Raw genomic sequence first — 20,151 nt, 5'->3', positions numbered from 1 at the left:
TGGCAAACTTTTGTTCAACCTATTTATACATCTTTTCTCTCCTATTTAGGAACAGTGACCCCAGTTTTTTTATTTATCTTAACCCCAGGAGCACAGGCACTGGCCTTCCTCCCAGCAACTAGCCCCCCTAAAATTGGACTTTTTGATAGACCTCATTTGGCATTACCAATTTCACTTTTGGGACCAATAAATCCCATAGATCTGATGCTCAGGAAAGCTGATCTACTTCAACAGTCTTTATTTGAACATAAAAAACACACCTAAATCGACTCCAATTCGTGCAAAATGTGGTGGCCAGATTGTTGACTGGGACACCAAAGTTGGTCACGGTTAAGAAAGAACTAAAGCAACTACACTGGCTCCCAGTTAAACAACGGACACAATTTGAAGCCCTCTGCATTTTCTTTAATGGTATGTTCCCAGAAGGACCCTTCGCTCTATAGAAGCAAAAAGAGTGATAGTTCCACCAGTCAAAAATGCAAACTGGGATGGTGGGAGCTTTATCACATGTGCCTCAAAGGCCTGGAACAATCTACCATTCTACCTCAGAAACTCAACTGAGCTCCTCTCTTTCAGAAAGGGACTGACAACTTGGTTATTCACTTTATAGTCACCCTACATCACATTAACCAATCAGGCAGTGCTCAGGGCCAGGACACCCTAGGGTAACTGTTGCACTTAAGAAGTTAAATTAACATAACATAATATCTGTTGCTCGAATTTTGCTAATTGTCTAGAGTTGGGAAGAGGAAAAAATAATGCTAAAATGTGCACGTGCAACAATATCATGCGCGGCACCTGGGCATATGAAATTTAGCGGGTGCTTTGATATTGTGTGGCGCCTGTGCATATATATATATTTTTTTAATGATAAAATGGGCACCGTGCAACAGCATCATGTGTCATGTTTACATTAATTGAGCAAAGAGTTCTTGCTAAGGGCTAATACAAGCTATACAGTAAGGACACAGTAAAAGGTCCAGTCCTGATGGGAGGTTACAAATGACAAGGCGGTACTAAGGAGGGACGAACAAGCCTATGAATGAATCAGAAGCCAGCTTTTACGAAGAACATTGGCATAAGCCAATGAAAAATATGGGCACAGAGTGGGTGGGGCTTCAAGTCCATACTCTAGTACTGCATACCTTGCAGCAGCGCATGCGCTGCCGAGGGTCGTCCTAAAAACTGGCCATTCAACTGCCCACTCTAAATCGGATGGATGATCGAACGGCCAAACCTCCGATGGCCCTCACTTCATTAGACTGTTGAAAGAGTATGTCAATGACAGAGTAGTATTCTTAACATGCATCCAACTGTAAATTGGGCTGCCGGACCTTCAGTTTGGCAGAGAGGATGCTCCATTGTCATGGCAATACATTACCCTCTCAGCCAAACCCTAAATCTGCCCCGTATTTGGTTTCCTTTTGGTGAGTGTAGTCAAATGTTTACTGGAATGAGGAGGTAGCAGATGGTTGAATGCGAGCCAGTAGGCTAAGAGAGAGTTGTTGGAAAGGAATACGCAGCGATTGAAAATAGATTTACTGTGGTCTACAGCAAGAATATGATGAATCTAATGTTACAAAGTCTGGAGTAGGAGTGGCATCAGTTGACTATTATGGCCTCCTGGGAGGCCTCAGTTCTTCCAACATGGATGATTTCTTCTCTTCTACTAGTATCTGCTTAGGAAGTGTAAGGCACCTTGTCTGAGAAAACTAAGCATCTCAGAAAAGTAGAATCTGGAAATGAATAAGGTCAAAAACAACAAGATGAAGTACTAATAGGCTAAAAGAGAGGTGGGTGGGCACTGTGATGGTATTTTGGATCACTGTGATTCTCTGAACTCCTTCTTGTTCTTTTCTAGGAAAACCTGCAGAGGCTGGTCCATATAGAGCACAGTGTAAGGGGTCAGAGCAACCTGTTGGAGTCTGGAAGGGTAAGTCCGGAATGCTGAATCGTGCCCCAGTAAAAACAATGAGCCGCTTTTCTAAACAATTTGTTACTCTAAAGGAGTAAAAATATAATGCTGTGCTGAATGAATAGTGCTAATGCTAAGACTAATACTACAACTAATATTAATAATATTAGCAATATTATTCCTCATGCTATGACTAACATACTACTGCAGTCACCATTATTACTGCCATGATTACTTCTATTACCAATATACACAAGTAGTGCTGTTACCACTAATACTACTACTCTACTAATGCTAAAAATATTACTACACCTAAAAGTAATAATACTACTAATAGTATTACTCTTACTAACAATTTACTTCTTCCACCACTATTAGTACTATCACTATTAGTAGTACTACTGTAACCACTAATACATCGAGTGCTACTAATTCAAATGCCATTACTACAGCTAATATTAATAAAATTACTATGACTACTATTAATAATACTACCAATAATATTACTTCAACTCCTACTTCTATTAACATATTACTACTACTACCATTACTACTACTATTACTACTAATAGTACTACTGGTACTACTGTTACCGTTGATACCACTAGTACTGCTACTAACATTACTACTTACCACATTTGTCGATGGAATATCACACTTGTGTGTCTCTAAGCGCTGGACAATCTATGGCCTGTTAAGTGTTTTGCAGAGATACCCCGTCGCTCATTTTGTCAAGTCTTCCGCACCGATGAACTGCGTAGGGCCAAAGGGGAGATGTTCTTGTCATAGCAGCCGGGACAGAGTAACTCATACCACTTCTGGATTCAAGCCTTGGATCCAAGGCACATCTATAAGCAACCGACCGCTGCTTCTGTGGGCCTACAGGGTGAGAGGGGGATAGTTCGAAAAGTAGGATGGAAGAAAGGTGATCTTTCAGAAGGTAGTAGGAATTAATTGATAGTATACCATAATAATACTACCACGAGCAATGGCAAAATGTGCCACTGACGACGTCTATATAGGAACATGGTGCAAGATAAGCTAAGAGGCTCTTAGATCATGAGGAACTAAGTCAAACCAGATCTACCTCATAATACTGTGCATTTAAGGTGCAGGGCTTCAGAATCTTCCTGCCTCACCAGGATAGGCCTTGGTAAACTTAAAAAGCAACAAGAAAAGAAGACATTTCAAGTTGTTTACCTACACCATACGTCATGGCATTGCATCATGTTATTACTGCATCATCTACCTACATCTTTAAGGAGCCTTGAGAGCAGAGATAGAAATGGACAACTTTTTCAGTTTATTTTTATTTTTCTAAATTACTATATTATTTCTTCAGCCTTGGAACTTGAGGGCAATGTCCAAATGTGTCCTCTAGGTAACTTTCAGATACTCAGGATGGCCTTGGGCTTAGAGCTTACTCAGGAAAAGAACCATGCCCATGTACACTTCAGGGGACATAGATCTGCCTTCCACTCAGCTGACATCATGAAGGTGTGGGCAGTGGGTCTGGTAGTCTTGTTACTTTGAAGGTTCCAGTGGTGGATTGCTTCAGTGACAGAGTCCACCCTTTCAGCCACAGATGGACACTGACTGGTCCTATAGGAAGTGAGGAGCTGATGACCACAAATTGATTCTTTATCTTTATTGACAATTCTTTATCCTGATTATTACAAGAGGCGCCATACACTGGAGGGAAGTGCCTGCAGGCCATTTCTGGTGTACCCAGATACCCAAAAAATGACAGGAATCTGGTAGGGCTAGTCACCTCAGCGCCTATTACTTGGATTGCCTCGCTGGTGTCGACAAAACAAAAATCTCTGCGCTTCTGTCCACCAGCACATCCTTGACCGAGTCACCCCTGATATTGTATGCCTGCGGCATTAGTCTAAATACTACAGGAATTTCTGTGGACCACCTTAATACAGTGAGTCCCTACATAGCAGCTGGGATACCCTTGATGTCACAGTATTCTCCATACTCCTTGTTAGGGCTTGTATGAGACAGTGCATGCACTAACACTTGCAAGATATTTTGTTTACTTTTAGGGGGCTTGGAACCTCCCATTGCTTGGCTTCAAGGTCATTCTCATTTCATTGCTTCTCTTTGGTCAGCATGTGTTGGCTTCACTTCCTCTTTGTGTGTTTGTCCCTCCCCTGGAGCTTGACCCAAGTACTGCTTCCTTGCCCAGTGTCCTTCCGCTCCTCAGTCTTTCAGAGCTTCTTTTTTCTTGTAGTTGAAGCACTCCATAACAGTGCATATATTTGCAGGCTGTCCCCCGTCAAAGCCCCCTCTTTTTCTGATCTGCATTGCCTATTTTTTCTATATAGCACATGAGCACCAGATTACCACATTGCAACATAGCACACATGATCAGTACAATACATACAATGAAAACACTGTATCGATAACAGTACCCTTGGTTTTTTTTTTTCCTACATATTGTTTGGGTGCACCGTGTGTGCCCCTGTATTGCTTTGCGCTGGCCTGGAGGAAAGCCAAGGTTAGAAACCAGCACCAATTAAGAGGCAGCCCATTAGGTCTGAGAATAATTCACGGCAGCACTGCGAGCAGTGGGGATTGTTAAGCATACGGAAAGGATGCCTTTCTTTTAATTATTTGTGCATTGAGGTGTCCCCTAATGGGCTGCTAGTGCCACGCGTGGCTAATACTGCCTGCCTGGGCAGCATCGATGCCTCACACTTGTGTGCTTCACTAATGGCCACAAGCCGTTATTACAAAATTAAAACATCCGAACCTAAGCCAAGAATTGGCAATGCCAATGGGTTTCACCTATGCGAGGGCTACTGGCTTTGTCGATATCTTTTAGCCATCATGCACAGCAGAGCGGTTGCTGTATAACATGGCTTAAAGTTTTTTTTAAAACAAAAGCGGTATGACGTGGCCAGTCCGATCTATGTCAAGCAATTTTTTTTAAATTGCTGGTGGGGTGGTTGGACAGGAGGCATCTACATCCTCTATGTTGGAAGCCCTCACTCACTCCGAGATGCCTCGCACCACACTCTACCACCATCAATCCAAAAAGCGTTATGAGTTGGCCAGCAATGGACGCATCATAGCACTTTTTGTTGCCACCTGTAGTCAACAAGTTATAAGTGGAAGGGGACAGTGTGGGTCGCCGGACAGCAGCCAGAGGTCTGGAGGAGTTAAAAAAAATAGAGCATGCTCTTCTGTGGCTGGAAAGAACGTGCCATGACCCCCCACCCCCTCCATGGTGACCAAATGTCTCAGGTAGGGTCTGGGCACTGCTGGTGCTTTCATCCCCTGCCCTGGAGTCGAAGGTGATTTTACTCTAGGCAGAATGACACTGGGTAGAATTGAGCTTGGGGTTTCTGCACCCAGGAATGTGCATTTGGTAGCAGCAGGTGACCTAGAATTGGCCAGGCGGCGTCTGCCTTGGGGATATCACCCTGGCTAACTCATAATCAACTACATAATGTCAGGGGGGAGTCAATAAAAAAGCAGAAGTCCAAAGGCAGGTACTGAATTTCCCACTCTTGTACCCTTGGTGTTGTTTTACGGCAGTCATACTCCTCCCATGAGATGAGACGAGCGTAAGGAGACACGGCGCATGTGCAGAAGTGTGTTCTATTTAAATATTGAGATACCTCTATTTCTCCCTCAGGAGTTTGTGAAAGAAGGTACCCTGGTGAAAGTATCCGGCAAGAATCGGCATCCGCGGCATCTCTTCTTGGTAAGGATACATCACCTACAGGAGCAGTGATCAATGTGCATTAACAAAAATATGGGAACTGTGATGCTGCGCGCAATTGGGTTGGGGTGAGTGAGTGTGGGGGCGTGGTCGAAGGTGTGGCTAAAAAAAACTAAATATTCTGTACATTTTTTCAGCTTTCACCTTCAGGTAACTACCAAAAAAAAAGAAAAAACACTGCTTATATGAAATCAAATGCAAGGTAATCAGTGAGAAATGTACATTTGTACATTGTGAAACCTCTATCAGTTAATGCACTGCACCAGAGAGCCACAGAATTGAATCCGGGTTGGTGCAGTGGAGAGTAGTGCCTTGTGTATGTTCAGTGCTTCGAGGTCCCAGTCTATGGCAGAAAGCACTATGAATATGTAAGTCATTATTTTAAAGTGGCGTTACACACAGTGTAAGATTGGCTGCTACAAAATGTGCAAAAAGGTTTAAGATTAAAAAAGGTGTTTTCAAAATATAGATTTTAGTAACATTTGGACTATACATAGTGCAGTTTTTTATAACTGTCTTTTAAAAGCACACACTTCACCGTTTAGCTGGTAGTTGCCTTACAATATCTCTTTAAAAGAATAATTGCATGTCATCAGTAAGCCTAAAGTGATTCCATAAATTAAGGCCAAAACCTTCCACTTGTGACGTTTTCATTTTTTTTTTTTTTTTTAGAGTCTTATATAGCACAAACTCGACCCAAAGATTTCAGACTACTTTACATGAGCACCAGTTTTGTTACAGATGGACACATTCATTTTCGTTAGGCACTGAGAGAATAAGTGATTTGCCCAGGATGCTGAGCGTCACTGCCGAGACTCGAACCCGGTTTCCCAGCTTCATGGTTGACCGCTCTAGCCGTAAGGCTACATCCTCTCCCCTAATGTGGATCTCTCTGTCCTCAAATGCTTAGATGCATTGAGGGGACACGTACATGAAGCTTGTTGTCGACTTCTGTATCAGTCTCAAAGACAGATCACAGAGAAGAATGTGGCCATCACCCACAGAAAGGGAGGGTGCGCTGCCAGAAGAAAGGAAAAGCAAATCTGGAAGAGGCATATTTACCTCAAACCAGACTGCCCTCTCCAGTTACCAAGATTATAAAAAGATGACAATGGAAAAAGAGAGGACAGAGAATTAAGGGATTTTAATTACTGGATGAGAATACGAACCATAATGTCTCTTTTAGGAACTCTAGAATCAGATTACCAACTCAAAGACTCAAACATGAGGTGGGGAATGAAGAGGCGATCTAAGCACCACAGTAACTGTTGTGTGCCACAGCAGAAGGCTTGCTGCGTTCAGCTTGCATCACAACATTTAAAATGGTTTTACACCAGGTGACTCCATGTGATCTGGGATACCTGGTTCCAGGGCTTTCATTTCACACACAGTGCTTTCTCCGCGTTGTGGGCTGGTTCACCTCAGCGGTACCACTTGGGAGAGGAGCTGGTAAAGCACCACTCCCACCCTAAATGGAGGAGTTAAGGGTTGAGATATTGGCAATCCAGGTGGCAGAACCAGGGGTGGAGTGGGTGCTCATGCTTAAAATGTAAGAAGGTTGGTGAAGAAGTGGAACGTAGTGGTTCAAATGGTTTTGGGGTGCTAGGTTGGAGGCGTGACTCAGGAAAGGTGATCGGTGAGTTCTTCCGCGCGGAGTGGCTGGTGCACACAGCTCTTGCCCGACATGAGTCCGGTCAGGGACCGGTCCTAGTTCCTTGATTGGGTTTGAGAATTCCGTCACTGTCTATAGAATATATAAGCACATAACATAACAGCCGGCTGGTCCTGGTTTTTTATCCAGCACAGACTTTGTTCCCACAGGTGGCTGAAACACCTCCAATGTCTGTTATTTCCTGTTGTGAAGAGAGGCCTCTCAGCGTCCTGTAAATCACACAGCACCGGATGCACTCTGCCACCTAGCTTGATTATTGTGTGCGCGGGAGGTGGTGTTTGAGGGCAGGACGATGACCGCCCCTTTGAATATGGGCCCATGCATATGGGTGGTGCCTCAGTGACATGATACCCCAGTTCCCTCTCGTGCCTGTTTTGTGACGTCACCTGGGCCTGGCACCCCACATCCTTCCCATCCCAGGCCCGTTTTCTGCTGATGCTGTTCCAGCCAGTTGTACTTGGAGGCGCTGCTGCTTCCTGGCAGGATGTTTGCTGTGTTCATCTGAGCGCCTGTTTCCTGCGCCCAGCCCCTGTTTACAAGGAAGCGGAAGTCACTCGGCAGGGCCACAGGGTGGGGTCCTAGTGCTGGACACAGAGACACACACACATGCAACACAAACATGCTCTCGCTCTCTCTGCACGTACAAACTCACACATGCATACACAAGCAGGCACACATAAGTATTAGACACACAAGCTCTAAACACACACACACTCATACGACACAAACATTCTCTATATACACTTGCACACACACAATCATGCACACACACATATACGCATGCATTACCAACATATTCTATACACACACACATGCATACTCTATACACACATGCACGCACAATCACACGCACAAACACATGCACACACACATGCAACACAAACATACTCTATACACACATACATGCACAAACAGGCACACACAAATGCAACAAAAATATGCTTTTGATCTCTCTGCAAGTACACGCACACACAATTATACACAAGCACGCACACATACGCATTAGGCACGCAAGCTCTAAACACACACGCACGCATACGACACAAACATACTCTATACACACTCGCACACACACAAGCATGTGACACATACTCTCGATACATACACACACATATGCATGCATTACAAACAAACTCTGTACACACACACACATGCACAGGCATGCCACACAAACATACTCTACACAAACATACACGCACAAACACATGCAACACAAACATACTCTCTATATATACACACACACACACAAACACCACACACACATCACTCTCTTTGTCTCTATGTGTCTCATGCAGTCACCTGTTAGACTTCAACAACAGTGACACCCCTTCAGCTCCCATCTTAGATAGCAGGATGCTCTACCACATTATTTATTTATTCATGTGTTTATTTATTTAATTATTTATTGAGGCCCTTATTACAAGTTCTGCTGAGTGGAATTCCCATGTGGAATTCTGCTACCCACAAGCATAAATGGCCCAGCGTTCCCACATCTGGAGCTTCTGGGTGTTAGACACCCATACCAGTTTTACAGTCAGGAAAGCCAAGGCCCCACCTAGTCCTCACCCAGGGCGAGAGGAAGCTTGTAATGCCTCAATCTGTCAGCCAACACTCTACTATCAGTTGTACGCTGAATTTGAGGTTTGAAAATGTTATTTGTGTCTAAAGCTGTAGCCTGTCTATTCTCCATGTCCTTGAAACACACCCTGAAAAGGGACGCTGGAACATGTCAAAATAAATATTGTGGATTAAAAAAAGGGTCAAATTGTAGAGACACACAAAGAGTAAGAAAAACAGAGGGAAAGTGTCTTGGAGGGCTCTGGTTACATCTAATCTCCGTTACCCCACTGGTGAATCCATGCCTACCCAGGATGTGATAGAAACCCCTTTGTTTAACCAATCACTGTAAAGAAAAAAAGAGAAAAAACTGTTCCCTCTGCCTATCCCAGACTGCTAACAGTCACCAACAATTGGTATTCTAGAATGTTGATTTGTGTGATAACGTCTCGTGAGATTTTGAGATCACCTGATTGTCCCTTTAAGTATACACTGGGCCAGCTGATAACTAAACAAGGCCATATGCATGTGCTTTGTTTTTAAGGTTGGCTGCTGAGCTACAGCTAGGGGTGCGCATACCTTATGTGAATCAAGTTTTGAACAGTTCACAATGATTGGCCTTCTTGAATTTTGCAGTTTTCCACTTTGCCTTTGCTTCTATCAAAGTATCTTTTTATATTTCGCCTATAGGCAGCTTTTAATAGAGTATTTTCAAAGACCTACTGTGTAGAATACCAAAACTTAGAGTTGGCTTACGGTCAGCCTGTTTCTTACCATTGGTTGCTTTTACGTTCAGACTAATTTCCTTGCTTCTTACTCAATGGCTTCCCTTTCCCTTCTTGCTTTTGCCCCTCCCCTGGATCATAACTTCTTTGCCATCCTTTTGATTGGATGACTGGTATCCTTCCACTGCTCCACATCAGTGGTCTACTTTATTCTTTCACCATTTCTTGCACTATACCATGTGGGCTGCCCCTCCCCTCTCACTCCCATAGACATCTGCAAGTCACTGACAGCTCGAGCCAGAGGGCTGGCTTTGGCTGAGTTTAGGGTGTTACTCTATTGATGAGCCCAAAACAAGACAAGTTTTCATGCTGTTCTGGCCTGCTGCCCAAGTTCTGACCTCAGGTGCCAGGAATTTAAGATAAGCCATTAACCTTTGATGTAAAACAGGAGAAAGAGGTACCCATCTAGTGGCTGAATTGCACAGTGTGAATCCAGAAATCCTATGTTTAATCCTGGCTTCTCTGTCTAACCAAATCGTTTGATCCTAGAAAAATATTTTATTTCACCATTTCTTTGTTGTCTTCACTATCTCTTAGGAGAACACTTTAAACAATGGGCTCAGAATGTGTGCCTCTCTTGCATTTGATTTAATAGACTACAAACTTGCCTCATAAATAATAAGAACCCTGGCCACATATAGGGTGCACATGACAACTGACTTGGCCATTGGTTCTTTAATCGCATGTCATAGGAGAGGGCTGGAATGCTTCTAGGTTAATGTTTAAAACATATCACGTTTAATAAATGCCTCACAATGCAGTGATATAATCTGATGTTCTAAAGTGTGACATGCCTATTTTGGAACGGTAAATTTAAAAAACATAAATATTTGTGGCAGTGACTTTTTTATAATAAAGGAATGACCCTTATTCAGAAACTGCAGTCACCAGACCCAACATAATAGAAATAAACAAAAAAATAAACGTGGTGGAGCAGGAGTGCAGTGGGGGAGGGCAGCTGGGGGTGTGAGTCAACTCCATCAGGCAGTAGGAGCAACTGCAACAATGAGGGGGCAGGAGGAAGTAACGCAGAATATGGGTGGAGGGGGGGGGGGTGATTTAAATAAAACATCAAAAAAGTTGGGCGGGTGAGGATCAGGGTGGGGAAACAATGGATGAAGCAACAAAACTGATAGAACGGGGGGGGAGGGTAGAGGTAGGTGAGTCAACAAGTTAACAGGGAAATCCAAACCCGAGCCTAGGGGTCTGGCTTGGTTCTAAGGGCCTGTGCAAACGTGGACATAGTTGGTATGTAAATTGTGCAACAAACAATGTCGAAGTATGATGTCTCTTCAAAATTCAAAAAAGGGTATTTCTTCCCCTTTTTTGAATTTTGAAGAGACATCATACTTTGACCCCCATCTGCCCTCCCCCACTGCACTCCTGCCCCACCAAGTTTATTTTTTTGTTTACTTCTATTATGTTGGGTCTGGTGACTGTAGTTTCTAAATAAGGGTCATTCCTTTATTATAAAAAAAAGTCACTGTAACAAATATTTATGTTTTTTTAATTTACCGTTCCAAGATAGGCGTGTCCCATCTTATAATGATAAATTAAAAAAAAAGATTGCTGCAACATCGTTATGATACATATGTGCGCATGAGTGTTGACACATCCTTGCATATACGCCGTTACACTGGGGCTGTGCTATCATTATGATCTATATAAGTACATGTATGGGGCCATTGTGCAGGTTTTTGTTTATGCTGTTCAGCATCTTGAATTACTTTTATTTTTCGAATTGAAGATGGTTAACAGCATCAGAAAAAAGGCATTGGCAAAGCCAAAAGGAGCGGCCTGCTGGCTTTTTCAGTGCTTTTTTCATTGCTGTAAGTGTTGGTGGTGCAACTGGTTGTGTTTTTTCTCTTGTTTACAGTGACTGACAGCTTATGTGCACTGCATGTTACTTATCCCACATGACTTGGACACTTATCAGGTTAACATAAATCTATATACAGCGTTTGCCTATAGAAAAACATGCTTCTGTGACGCACAAAAAGTTTCTCTGGATATTTTCTGTTATGTTGAAGATTTTTGGGTAAATATTGAGATAACGCACTAGTATTTCATTAAAGGGTATCCTGGGAAGTCCCAATGGTCGGTAGGCCTGGCCCCGGTGGTGTCCACAGCTAAGCCGCACGCTCCCACCTCCCCAGAATAAAGACATGATACATTTCCCGCGTGAGGAGGGCGCACGTGCACGAGACAGAAGTCTCTAGAAACTGTAATGTGATCAGCACAGTGTGGCAGCGTCACCACGCTGATGATTAGATTAACATGAGCTGGGAGGGTAATTTATGAAGCAATAAGCAGACTGAATAAAAACCTGCTGACAGCCCATTTGTCACTTTGCTCGATGGAAATGTCCCCTTTGTTAGAAGTCAAAGCCCTGAGCACCTCAGAGGGGAGGGACAGACATCTCTGGGAGGAACAGCAGCCCTTTGTACCACCGCTATATTGTTAGAGTACGCTCAAACTGTGGTACGTAAGTGCATAGATCCTGTTCACTCAAGGACATACCGTCTTAAGATGGCCGCCATATTACGGTGTATGCTGTGCAATGCCAGGCACCCACATGTACATTCTTGTCAATTGGAATCCTTGCCAGCTTTCCAGGACATTTAGGCGGGGCTTGTTTATAAACAATACATCTAAATTGGATTAATTCACATATTCAATAGTTGGTCTTAAAACTTGGCCTGAGCCCGGCCCAGTAGTTCTGGTGGTTGTGTGTCCCCATGGATGATCACACAACCAGTTTAGGGTTAGAAGCACTAACAAGGAGAAAGGGGCAGCATTTCATAATCTGCCAGTTGCAGCAGAGAATCTCCAATGGCCTCTATGCCCCTCCCACAGTAGCGCTCGTTGTTTGAGTTATGCATTTATTTTGTATTTTTGTGAAGCGCTTAAGAAGGTCTTCTCTTGATCACTTCAGGTCACTTTGTTTTTTGATAGCAAGGCATGTCTGGAAGCCAGGGGTCGTAGAGGGTGATCAACATATCCTGGGTCTTGTGTGGTCATCAGTTGAAAGTGACGCTGAATTGTTGAGTTGGATACTTTGCCGTAGTCATGGCCAAAGTTTTCTGCTCGGGGTCTCTTGCAACCTTTGGATTTGTCCAGGAGAACCCTGGGAAATTTTTTGAACAGTGAGTAATGGGGTGCCACTATATCTCCAGGTACAAAAAGAGGTTCTGGTACTAGGAATTTACACCGGCCAACATAGGAAAAGGCGTGAACCCCGATTTATCACTATCCTCAATGCAGCGTAGCAGCTTTGCTGTGGGTAGAGGACCAAAGGCAGAGTCTTTGAATGGAGAGGGTGTGCTGATCACCCTACTTGACTCCTAAGATTGGGGGAAGCAAGTCGTCAGTGCAGGTTACTGGCAGGGTAACCTGCACTGCCACTTGGAACGCCCTTCCTCGCCTGCTGCGTCTGGAACCTAGCCACACACTTTTCCGCAAAAAACTCAAAACCCTCCTCTTCCCCAAATAGTTCCTGGTTTTCGCCTGTTCTGGATTTTACAGTATTATAGCGCGGGGATGCCCTCGGGTCACCAGGCGCTCTACAAATCTCAAAATAATAATAATAATAATAATTTTAGGGAGATCTTCTACATTTGTGGTTGACTGTAATCTGGGCCGCCCTTCACCAATGCACCACTCGCCCTCTTCTTTATGCAGCTCCATTAACTCTTGAGCGATGGCCGGCTCATGCAGGGATGAAGCTGGAGTCCTCCTGTTGCTGATGAGTGATCTTTGCAGGCAGGCAGATCATGCTGAAGGAAGATACTTTTGTCCCTCCTGATCCCATAGAGAGGAATGAACACCATGCTAGGCCACGCCTCGGAAGGAGCTTGTCAAGTCCATGCAGGTCTTCAGTGAGATCCAGTGCTTACATGGTGTGGGGAACCTGGTCACTGTCCCTAATCACACCAGGAACTGAATATTGTTAAAATATCAGCTATTCTGGCCAGTCAGGGAAGAAAGTCTTTTTTGCCTGTTTGCAGGGGAAAGCTTATGGGGGTTGGCTTTGTGGGAAGTGTTTTTTATTCTCAGCCAGGCCACACAGGAGTAAATAACTCTCTTAGGCATAGCCTTCCTGGTAGCAGTACATGGGGAGAAGTTTCAGCGACAAAGGTTGGCCCTGTAGAGAAAAACAACAATACTAAAAGCCGTACTTTAAATGGGCCGGTACTCCTAGGTATTGAAAAGCGGCACTTCTCTAATTTGAGAGGGAGAGTACCAGCACTTCTCAGCGGTGGTTAAATACTTTTGATAGGAGAATGCCAACACTTCTGAATAAGATGCAAGTACTCTTGGCCAGTGAGAACCTAAAGTTCTAAAATTCATTTCAACCACTGACAAAAGCCTAGTCCCTCAAACAGGCATCTGATCTCATATATTACAAGAGTTTTACTACATCATTAGGTGTAATGACAATGCTATGTAAAACTATGCAAATTTTACATAGGGGGGCTAAAACCTCACCCCAAGGTTATTAAAAAAAAGCTGCACCCATAAATACAGCACACTGCTTCAACCAGACAGTCTTCCCATAAGGTGTCCACAGAGCTTACTCTTTCAAGGTCCAATCCAGAGGTAGTCTTTGTGCCGCCACCTTTCAGCAGCACCCTATGCCTCGGCTTGGAGCAACTATAATTGAGTCCTGGGTTGTGTTTTGGTGTCAAAAACTAGAAATTGAAACATCACACACAGGTATCTGCAGGAACGAAAGCAACATATCGCTCTAGAGGTTGGTCAGGAGTTCAAGATACCTCTGATGGATTGTTATGAATTGAACCTTTCCACTCACTAGGAGTGTGAGTTGAAGCTGGTCACGACTCACATTAGGTTGTACGGTACTTTGGGAGATGGACCCAGTGAGTGAGACCAACGGTGTGCATCACACGGCGTTGATAGCTAGTCCTGCAGTAACTAAGGTGTCCAGATAACCAACAGCTCTTCTGGACACAGGGCAGGCCGGTCTTTTATCCTATTGATCTGGTACTCGGTACATTGAGTCCCCTCAGCCTTGAAAAACGAGTGGCAACCTGGCATGTTGACTTTATGCGGAGGGAGTTGTGGCCAAAGCCCAGAGAGCAGTGCTTAATTTGTGACGGTGGTTGCAGGTGGTGGGATCAGATGTTGATCCAGAGCAAGAGAGAGGAAGAGAGAAAAGTGATAGAAAAGGAGGAAGAAGATCATGGGAATACATCAATAAAAGTAGAACGCAGGAGTGAAAAACAGCCTGCAAGAGTGAGATAAGACCGGAGGAGTAGAAGAGGGGAAGAAAGAGGCAGGAATGAAATTTAGACTCGGCAGCCTTGGTATTCAGCAACTACAGCATTTAGCAGCGCCGGCGGTGGGCTAATAAGAAACAACGCAGGCGCGCAGCACTTTTTAACATGTATTTATTTCGAAAAAATTAAGCACTGATAAGAAAGTATCAATTGTCCATGTTCTGGTGTGCAAATATCCGGACAAAGGAAATGCAAGCAGAAGCATCCTGGTGTATCTGATGAGACAATTTCCAGCAGTGCCAGCGACAGCAGCAAGATACCTTTCAAATGGGGTGAAGCAAGCCGGTTTAATTGGGAATTTGTAAGTACTGTCTGTTACGAAATCAAACAGACTGATACATTTTTTTTTTTAAGTTTTAAAGTTACAGTTGCTGCCACCGCTGACTAAAACTCTGAAAAAAGATTATATTGAAGGTTGCATTCAAACATTATCACACTCAGAATTATTGCCAATAAGGAATATAATAATTAAAGTAAAATGCTGTGCATCACATCTCTACACACACACACACACACACACACACACACACACACATATATATATATATAAATAAATAATAAAGCATTTGTTGAACACTGCAACTGTGGTATGCGAGCCTTCCGGGATATATATATATACACATATATATATATATCCCGGAAGGCTCGCATACCACAGTTGCAGTTTTCAACAAATGCTTTATTGGCAACGCGTTTCACCCAATTCCGGGCTTCCTCATGGCCACAACAAAAGAAGCATGGCACCCTATCACCTTTAAAAAGCGCACATAGGGTGGACAGTCATCATCAATATATATAAATATATATATATATATATATATATATATATATATATATATATATAAATATATATGTGACCAGTCAGTGTTTAATTTGTGCCGGTATCTGCTGCCGGCACTTTTTTGGGGAGGACTCGCTCTCATTTATTTTTTCTCTGCATAGATTGATCCAGAACAAGACAGAGAGACACACTAAAGAGAGAGAGCGCGATAGATGGAAAAGGGTGACAAAGATAGAACCAGGGATGAAAAAACCCCGTAAGAGTGAGATAAAGGGACAAGGAAGTGTCTGCTTGTGAACTAAAGTGGCATGAGATTGATTCACGGCTATGAAGCCTTTGTATTCGGCACTCCTGACATTCCCTAGAACCGTCTGCAGGCTTTTGGGCAAAACATTGTACCTCAGCACTTATTGTTAACGGTATGTAACTGTTACCACAGATTTTTTACAACGCATACCATTACCACGCATACTATTACAACGTAAGTATAATTATAGGTAAGTTTATCTTACATTTTATTTTAAATTTTTTAGTGGTACAGGGGTATTTTTAGGTTTTAGGGCTGGGTTTGGGTTTTGGGGTACAGGGGTATTTTTAGGTTTTAGGGTTGGGTTTGGGTTTTGGGGTACAGGGGTATTTTTAGGTTTTAGGGCTGGGTTGGGGTTTTGGGGTACAGGGATATTTTTAGGTTTTAGGGCTGGGTTTGGGTTTTGGGGTACAGGGGTATTTTTAGGTTTTAGGGCTGGGTTTGGGGTTTGGGGTACAGGGGTATTTTTAGGTTCTAGGGCTGGATTTGGGTTTTGGGGTACAGGGGTATTTTTAGGTTCTAGGGTTGGGTTTGGGTTTTGGGGTAAAGGGGTAGTTTTAGGTTTTAGGGCTGGGTTTGGGTTTTGGGGTACAGGGGTATTTTTAGGTTTTAGGGCTGGGTTTGGGTTTGGAGGTACAGGGGTATTTTTAGGTTTAAGGGATGGTTTGGGTTTTGGGGTACAGGGGTATTTTTAACATAAATTTACAAATAATAAAATTAAAATTAATTTTATTAATAAAAATTATTTAATAATTAAATTAAAAAAAAATTAATTAAATAATACAAAAATAATTATTACATTATATATTGTTATTATATACTTACCTATACTTACGTTGTAATGGTATGCGTTGTAATAGTATCTGCGTTGTAGTGTATTGCGTTGTAAAGGTTTCCGTTGTAAAATGACCTGCGTTGTAAAAAAATGTGTGGTAATGGTATGCGTGCTAAAAGTACGCGTGGTAACATCATATATCCCAAATTAACCACTGCTGAAGTCTATTAGTTTATAAAATTGATTTTAGAAGGCAGCGCATCCAGTGAAGGCTCAGGCGGTCATTAGTATGTGCAGAGAGTTGGCTACTGGATAGATCACGGTGGCCAATATAACTTTCCAACTAGCCAAGTGACAAGAAAAGAGAGAGTGTAAGGCAAGAAATAGTTCCAATAGTGACCATTTTTTCTGGTGTCCAATATTGGTCCATGGCAGCCACAGGCAAGTCAGATTTTCAGCATACCTACTTTCAATATAAGTGATTCCAGCTTACCTTTATGGATATTGTGAAAACCTGGCATGGATCTGTGCTTTCTGGACATGCATTAGACCACAAAGAGGGGAGGAGCGAGCTGTCGTAATCCCTAGCTCCCTTCTCCATGCTCAGCGCCTCACCGGTCACGCCGTGCCCTGATGGGCACCCGTGCACAGAACCAATGGGAGAGTTATGCTTCGTCTTGCAAAGACACAAATTGGCTCTGGGATCACAAAATAATCTCTTTTACAAAGGAGGCATCTTGGGAGCCCAGGGTAACAGATAAAAGAGGTATCAGCGAATTAATTTGCCCAGCACAAAAAAAGCTGTGATGTGGCGTTAAAGCGTCCGCCACGGAGGCAGGGATTAGAAACGAGGCAGGGTGTTTGTCAAGATGACAGGGGGATACAGTTCATCTCCCGGGTGTCACTTACCTGAAAGCGGAAAGTGGAACTAATAAAAATGTAGCTTCGTCTTCATAATTGTCAGAACGGAGCTGCCTGCGGCAAAATCTATTCCTGCGAACAATATGTAGGTCGGATTGTGAAATATGTCCATAGTAAATTCATTTTCTTGCCTGAGTTTTTTATGAACAGAGGTCTTTAAAATGTGCCTTTCTTAAAACCCCTTCACCCCTAAGTCCTGGTTAAACCTTGGTGTTCTGTGGTTAAGCATGCATTAAACATGTAATGTACGAACATGGAACCAGGACCTTAACACCAGCCCCTGACACCATATTCCACATGATTGATGCAACAGCCACGAAAGTAACAGTGAACAACACTGCTCTCCCAATGCCCCTTCCCCGAATCCTCTGCACATGCTTTTATTTTTTTTATTTTTTTTTATTTATTTATGCATTTTATAAAGCGCACAACTACCCGGAGGTGTCTCGGCGCTGCAAAAGAACAAAGCAGAGGGGACTAGGTGGATCATTGATTAAGGAGCCAGGTCTTTATCTGTGCATACAATGTTTCAAGAAATAACAAATCCCTTCGCTCGGCACTCGTGACATCAGCGCTGCGAAAGCGTCTACCTTGTGCATTTTTGAAAGTTTCATTTTACACACACACATTCCCCTGGGGCATGTGTGTGTGAAAAATGCACTTAAAGTTATATTTCAGGGGTGCATGGGGGGGGTCCTTTGGACCCCCCCTGCACCCTTGAAATTGAATTTTAAATTTGCGATTCGCAAATTGCAAATCGCAAATTGAAAATGACTTCCCACTGATTCCTATGGGCCTCTAGGCCCATAGGAATCAATGGGAAGGGATTCCTTAAGTGTGATTCGCAAATTGTGAATCGCAATTAAGGAAATTTAAGAAATCGCAAAAAAAATGTGATTTATTGGTGCATAGCCGTTTGCGATTTCTTAATTGCGATTCCTTAATTTTCTCAATTAAGAAATCGCAAACGGCAACAATTATGCATGTGGCCGTTAATGCATGCTTGTATAGAATGTCTGCTATATTCAGAACGGTGATGGATTAAACCCAGATCTTTTGACTGGGTGTGAGTGTTTGATTGGTTCAGATGCTCCGTCCATCACCACCCCCTTTTGTACTGCTTTTGGCCGCCATAAGTGTGGCAGGGTATGCTCAGACGTGAGTCCCTTGCTCACTTTTCCACTGGATTCAAGCAAGCCGGGCTGAAGACGGCTGGAATGCCAGAAACCAGTCCTCGGAAGCTTGTTTCCGGTCCAGGGAAGACATGGCTTGGCAGTTCGGGCTGGACTGTTCCCATGAGGCACAGGGTCAGACTGATTTGCATATAGACATGTCTGAACTGGGGTGGCAGAGTGGGCTAAAGAACGGTGATGGATTAAACCCAGATCTTTTGACTGGGTGTGAGTGTTTGATAGATTCAGATGCTCCGTCCATCACCACCCCCTTTTGTACCGTATATTCTGAAAGTAAACACATTAAAACAGATATCACATTTCTTTCCTGCAGGTATTTATTTATTTATTTATTTATTTATTTATAGTGTTTTGTATAGCGCGGACAAGACCCGTGGGTATCAGAGCGCTTAACAAGGAAAGAATTACATATAAAGATAATAAAAGCAATACTAACAACAAGAGAATAGTGAGGTAGAAGGCAGTATACTGTATGGTCGAGAATAGATATATATATTCATATTGACTGTGCAATTAGCATTATATGGCGAGCAAGGCTTGGCTTGTGTCATGGTAACAAACCATGCTCGTTGAGGTAGGGTTATAAGGCGTTCCAGTGCATATCAAGGATAATAAGTATAAATAAATCAAGTGCGGTAGAAGTTATATATAATGATTGTGATAGATAGTTAAGGTTCCACATATATGGATAAATAAATCAAGTGAGATAGAAGTTATATAGTATGACTGTGAGATATAGTTAAAGTTCACACATATATGAGGTAGCAGTGATGTGTCAAGCCTCGGCTTGCGCACGGCATCAGTTCATTGTCCGATGATGATCTTCCAATTTTCCATGAAGAGGGCGGCCCTCAGTTATCGTAATTGATCATTCCAGTGATCCTTAGGTTTCTCTAAGTAGGGTAATTACTCATCAAGTGGCTCTTCAGTTCTCGTTTGAATGTTACTGTATTTTGAATCTTCCTGATGTTTGGAGGGAGTGAGTTCCAGATTCTGGGGGCAGCTCCGGAGAATGCTCGGTTGTAGGTCTTTTTCTTGTGGAAAAAGGCTGGTCGTAATAGCAAATCTCTTGCGCTTCTAGTTGTTCTGTTACCTCCTGAGATCGTAAGTTTCTTGGCTAGGTATCTGGGTGTGTTGTAGTGAACCGCTTTGTGCGTAATACATGCCATCTTCATTTGAATTCTGGCCTCGTAAGGTAGCCAGTTTAGT

The 20,151-nt window shown here is 43.1% G+C and overlaps 1 protein-coding gene across 1 annotated transcript in view; it reads left to right on the top strand.

Moving 5' to 3' along the window:
• FGD5 (FYVE, RhoGEF and PH domain containing 5) overlaps positions 1–20,151 on the top strand; it is a 473,217-nt gene that overhangs the window by 335,272 nt on the left and 117,794 nt on the right. Inside the window, exons 11-12 of the mRNA XM_086939254.1 lie at positions 1,862–1,933; positions 5,565–5,633. Of these exons, the coding sequence (XP_086795380.1) occupies positions 1,862–1,933; positions 5,565–5,633 (141 nt within the window). The remainder of the gene's footprint in view (positions 1–1,861; positions 1,934–5,564; positions 5,634–20,151) is intronic.

The sequence above is a fragment of the Lissotriton vulgaris genome, chromosome 9 (assembly GCF_964263255.1).
Source record: "Lissotriton vulgaris chromosome 9, aLisVul1.2, whole genome shotgun sequence".
NCBI classification, from domain to species: Eukaryota; Metazoa; Chordata; class Amphibia; order Caudata; family Salamandridae; genus Lissotriton; species Lissotriton vulgaris.
Note: the sequence above shows the minus strand (reverse complement) of the source record. Positions and strands in the feature narration are given on the sequence as shown.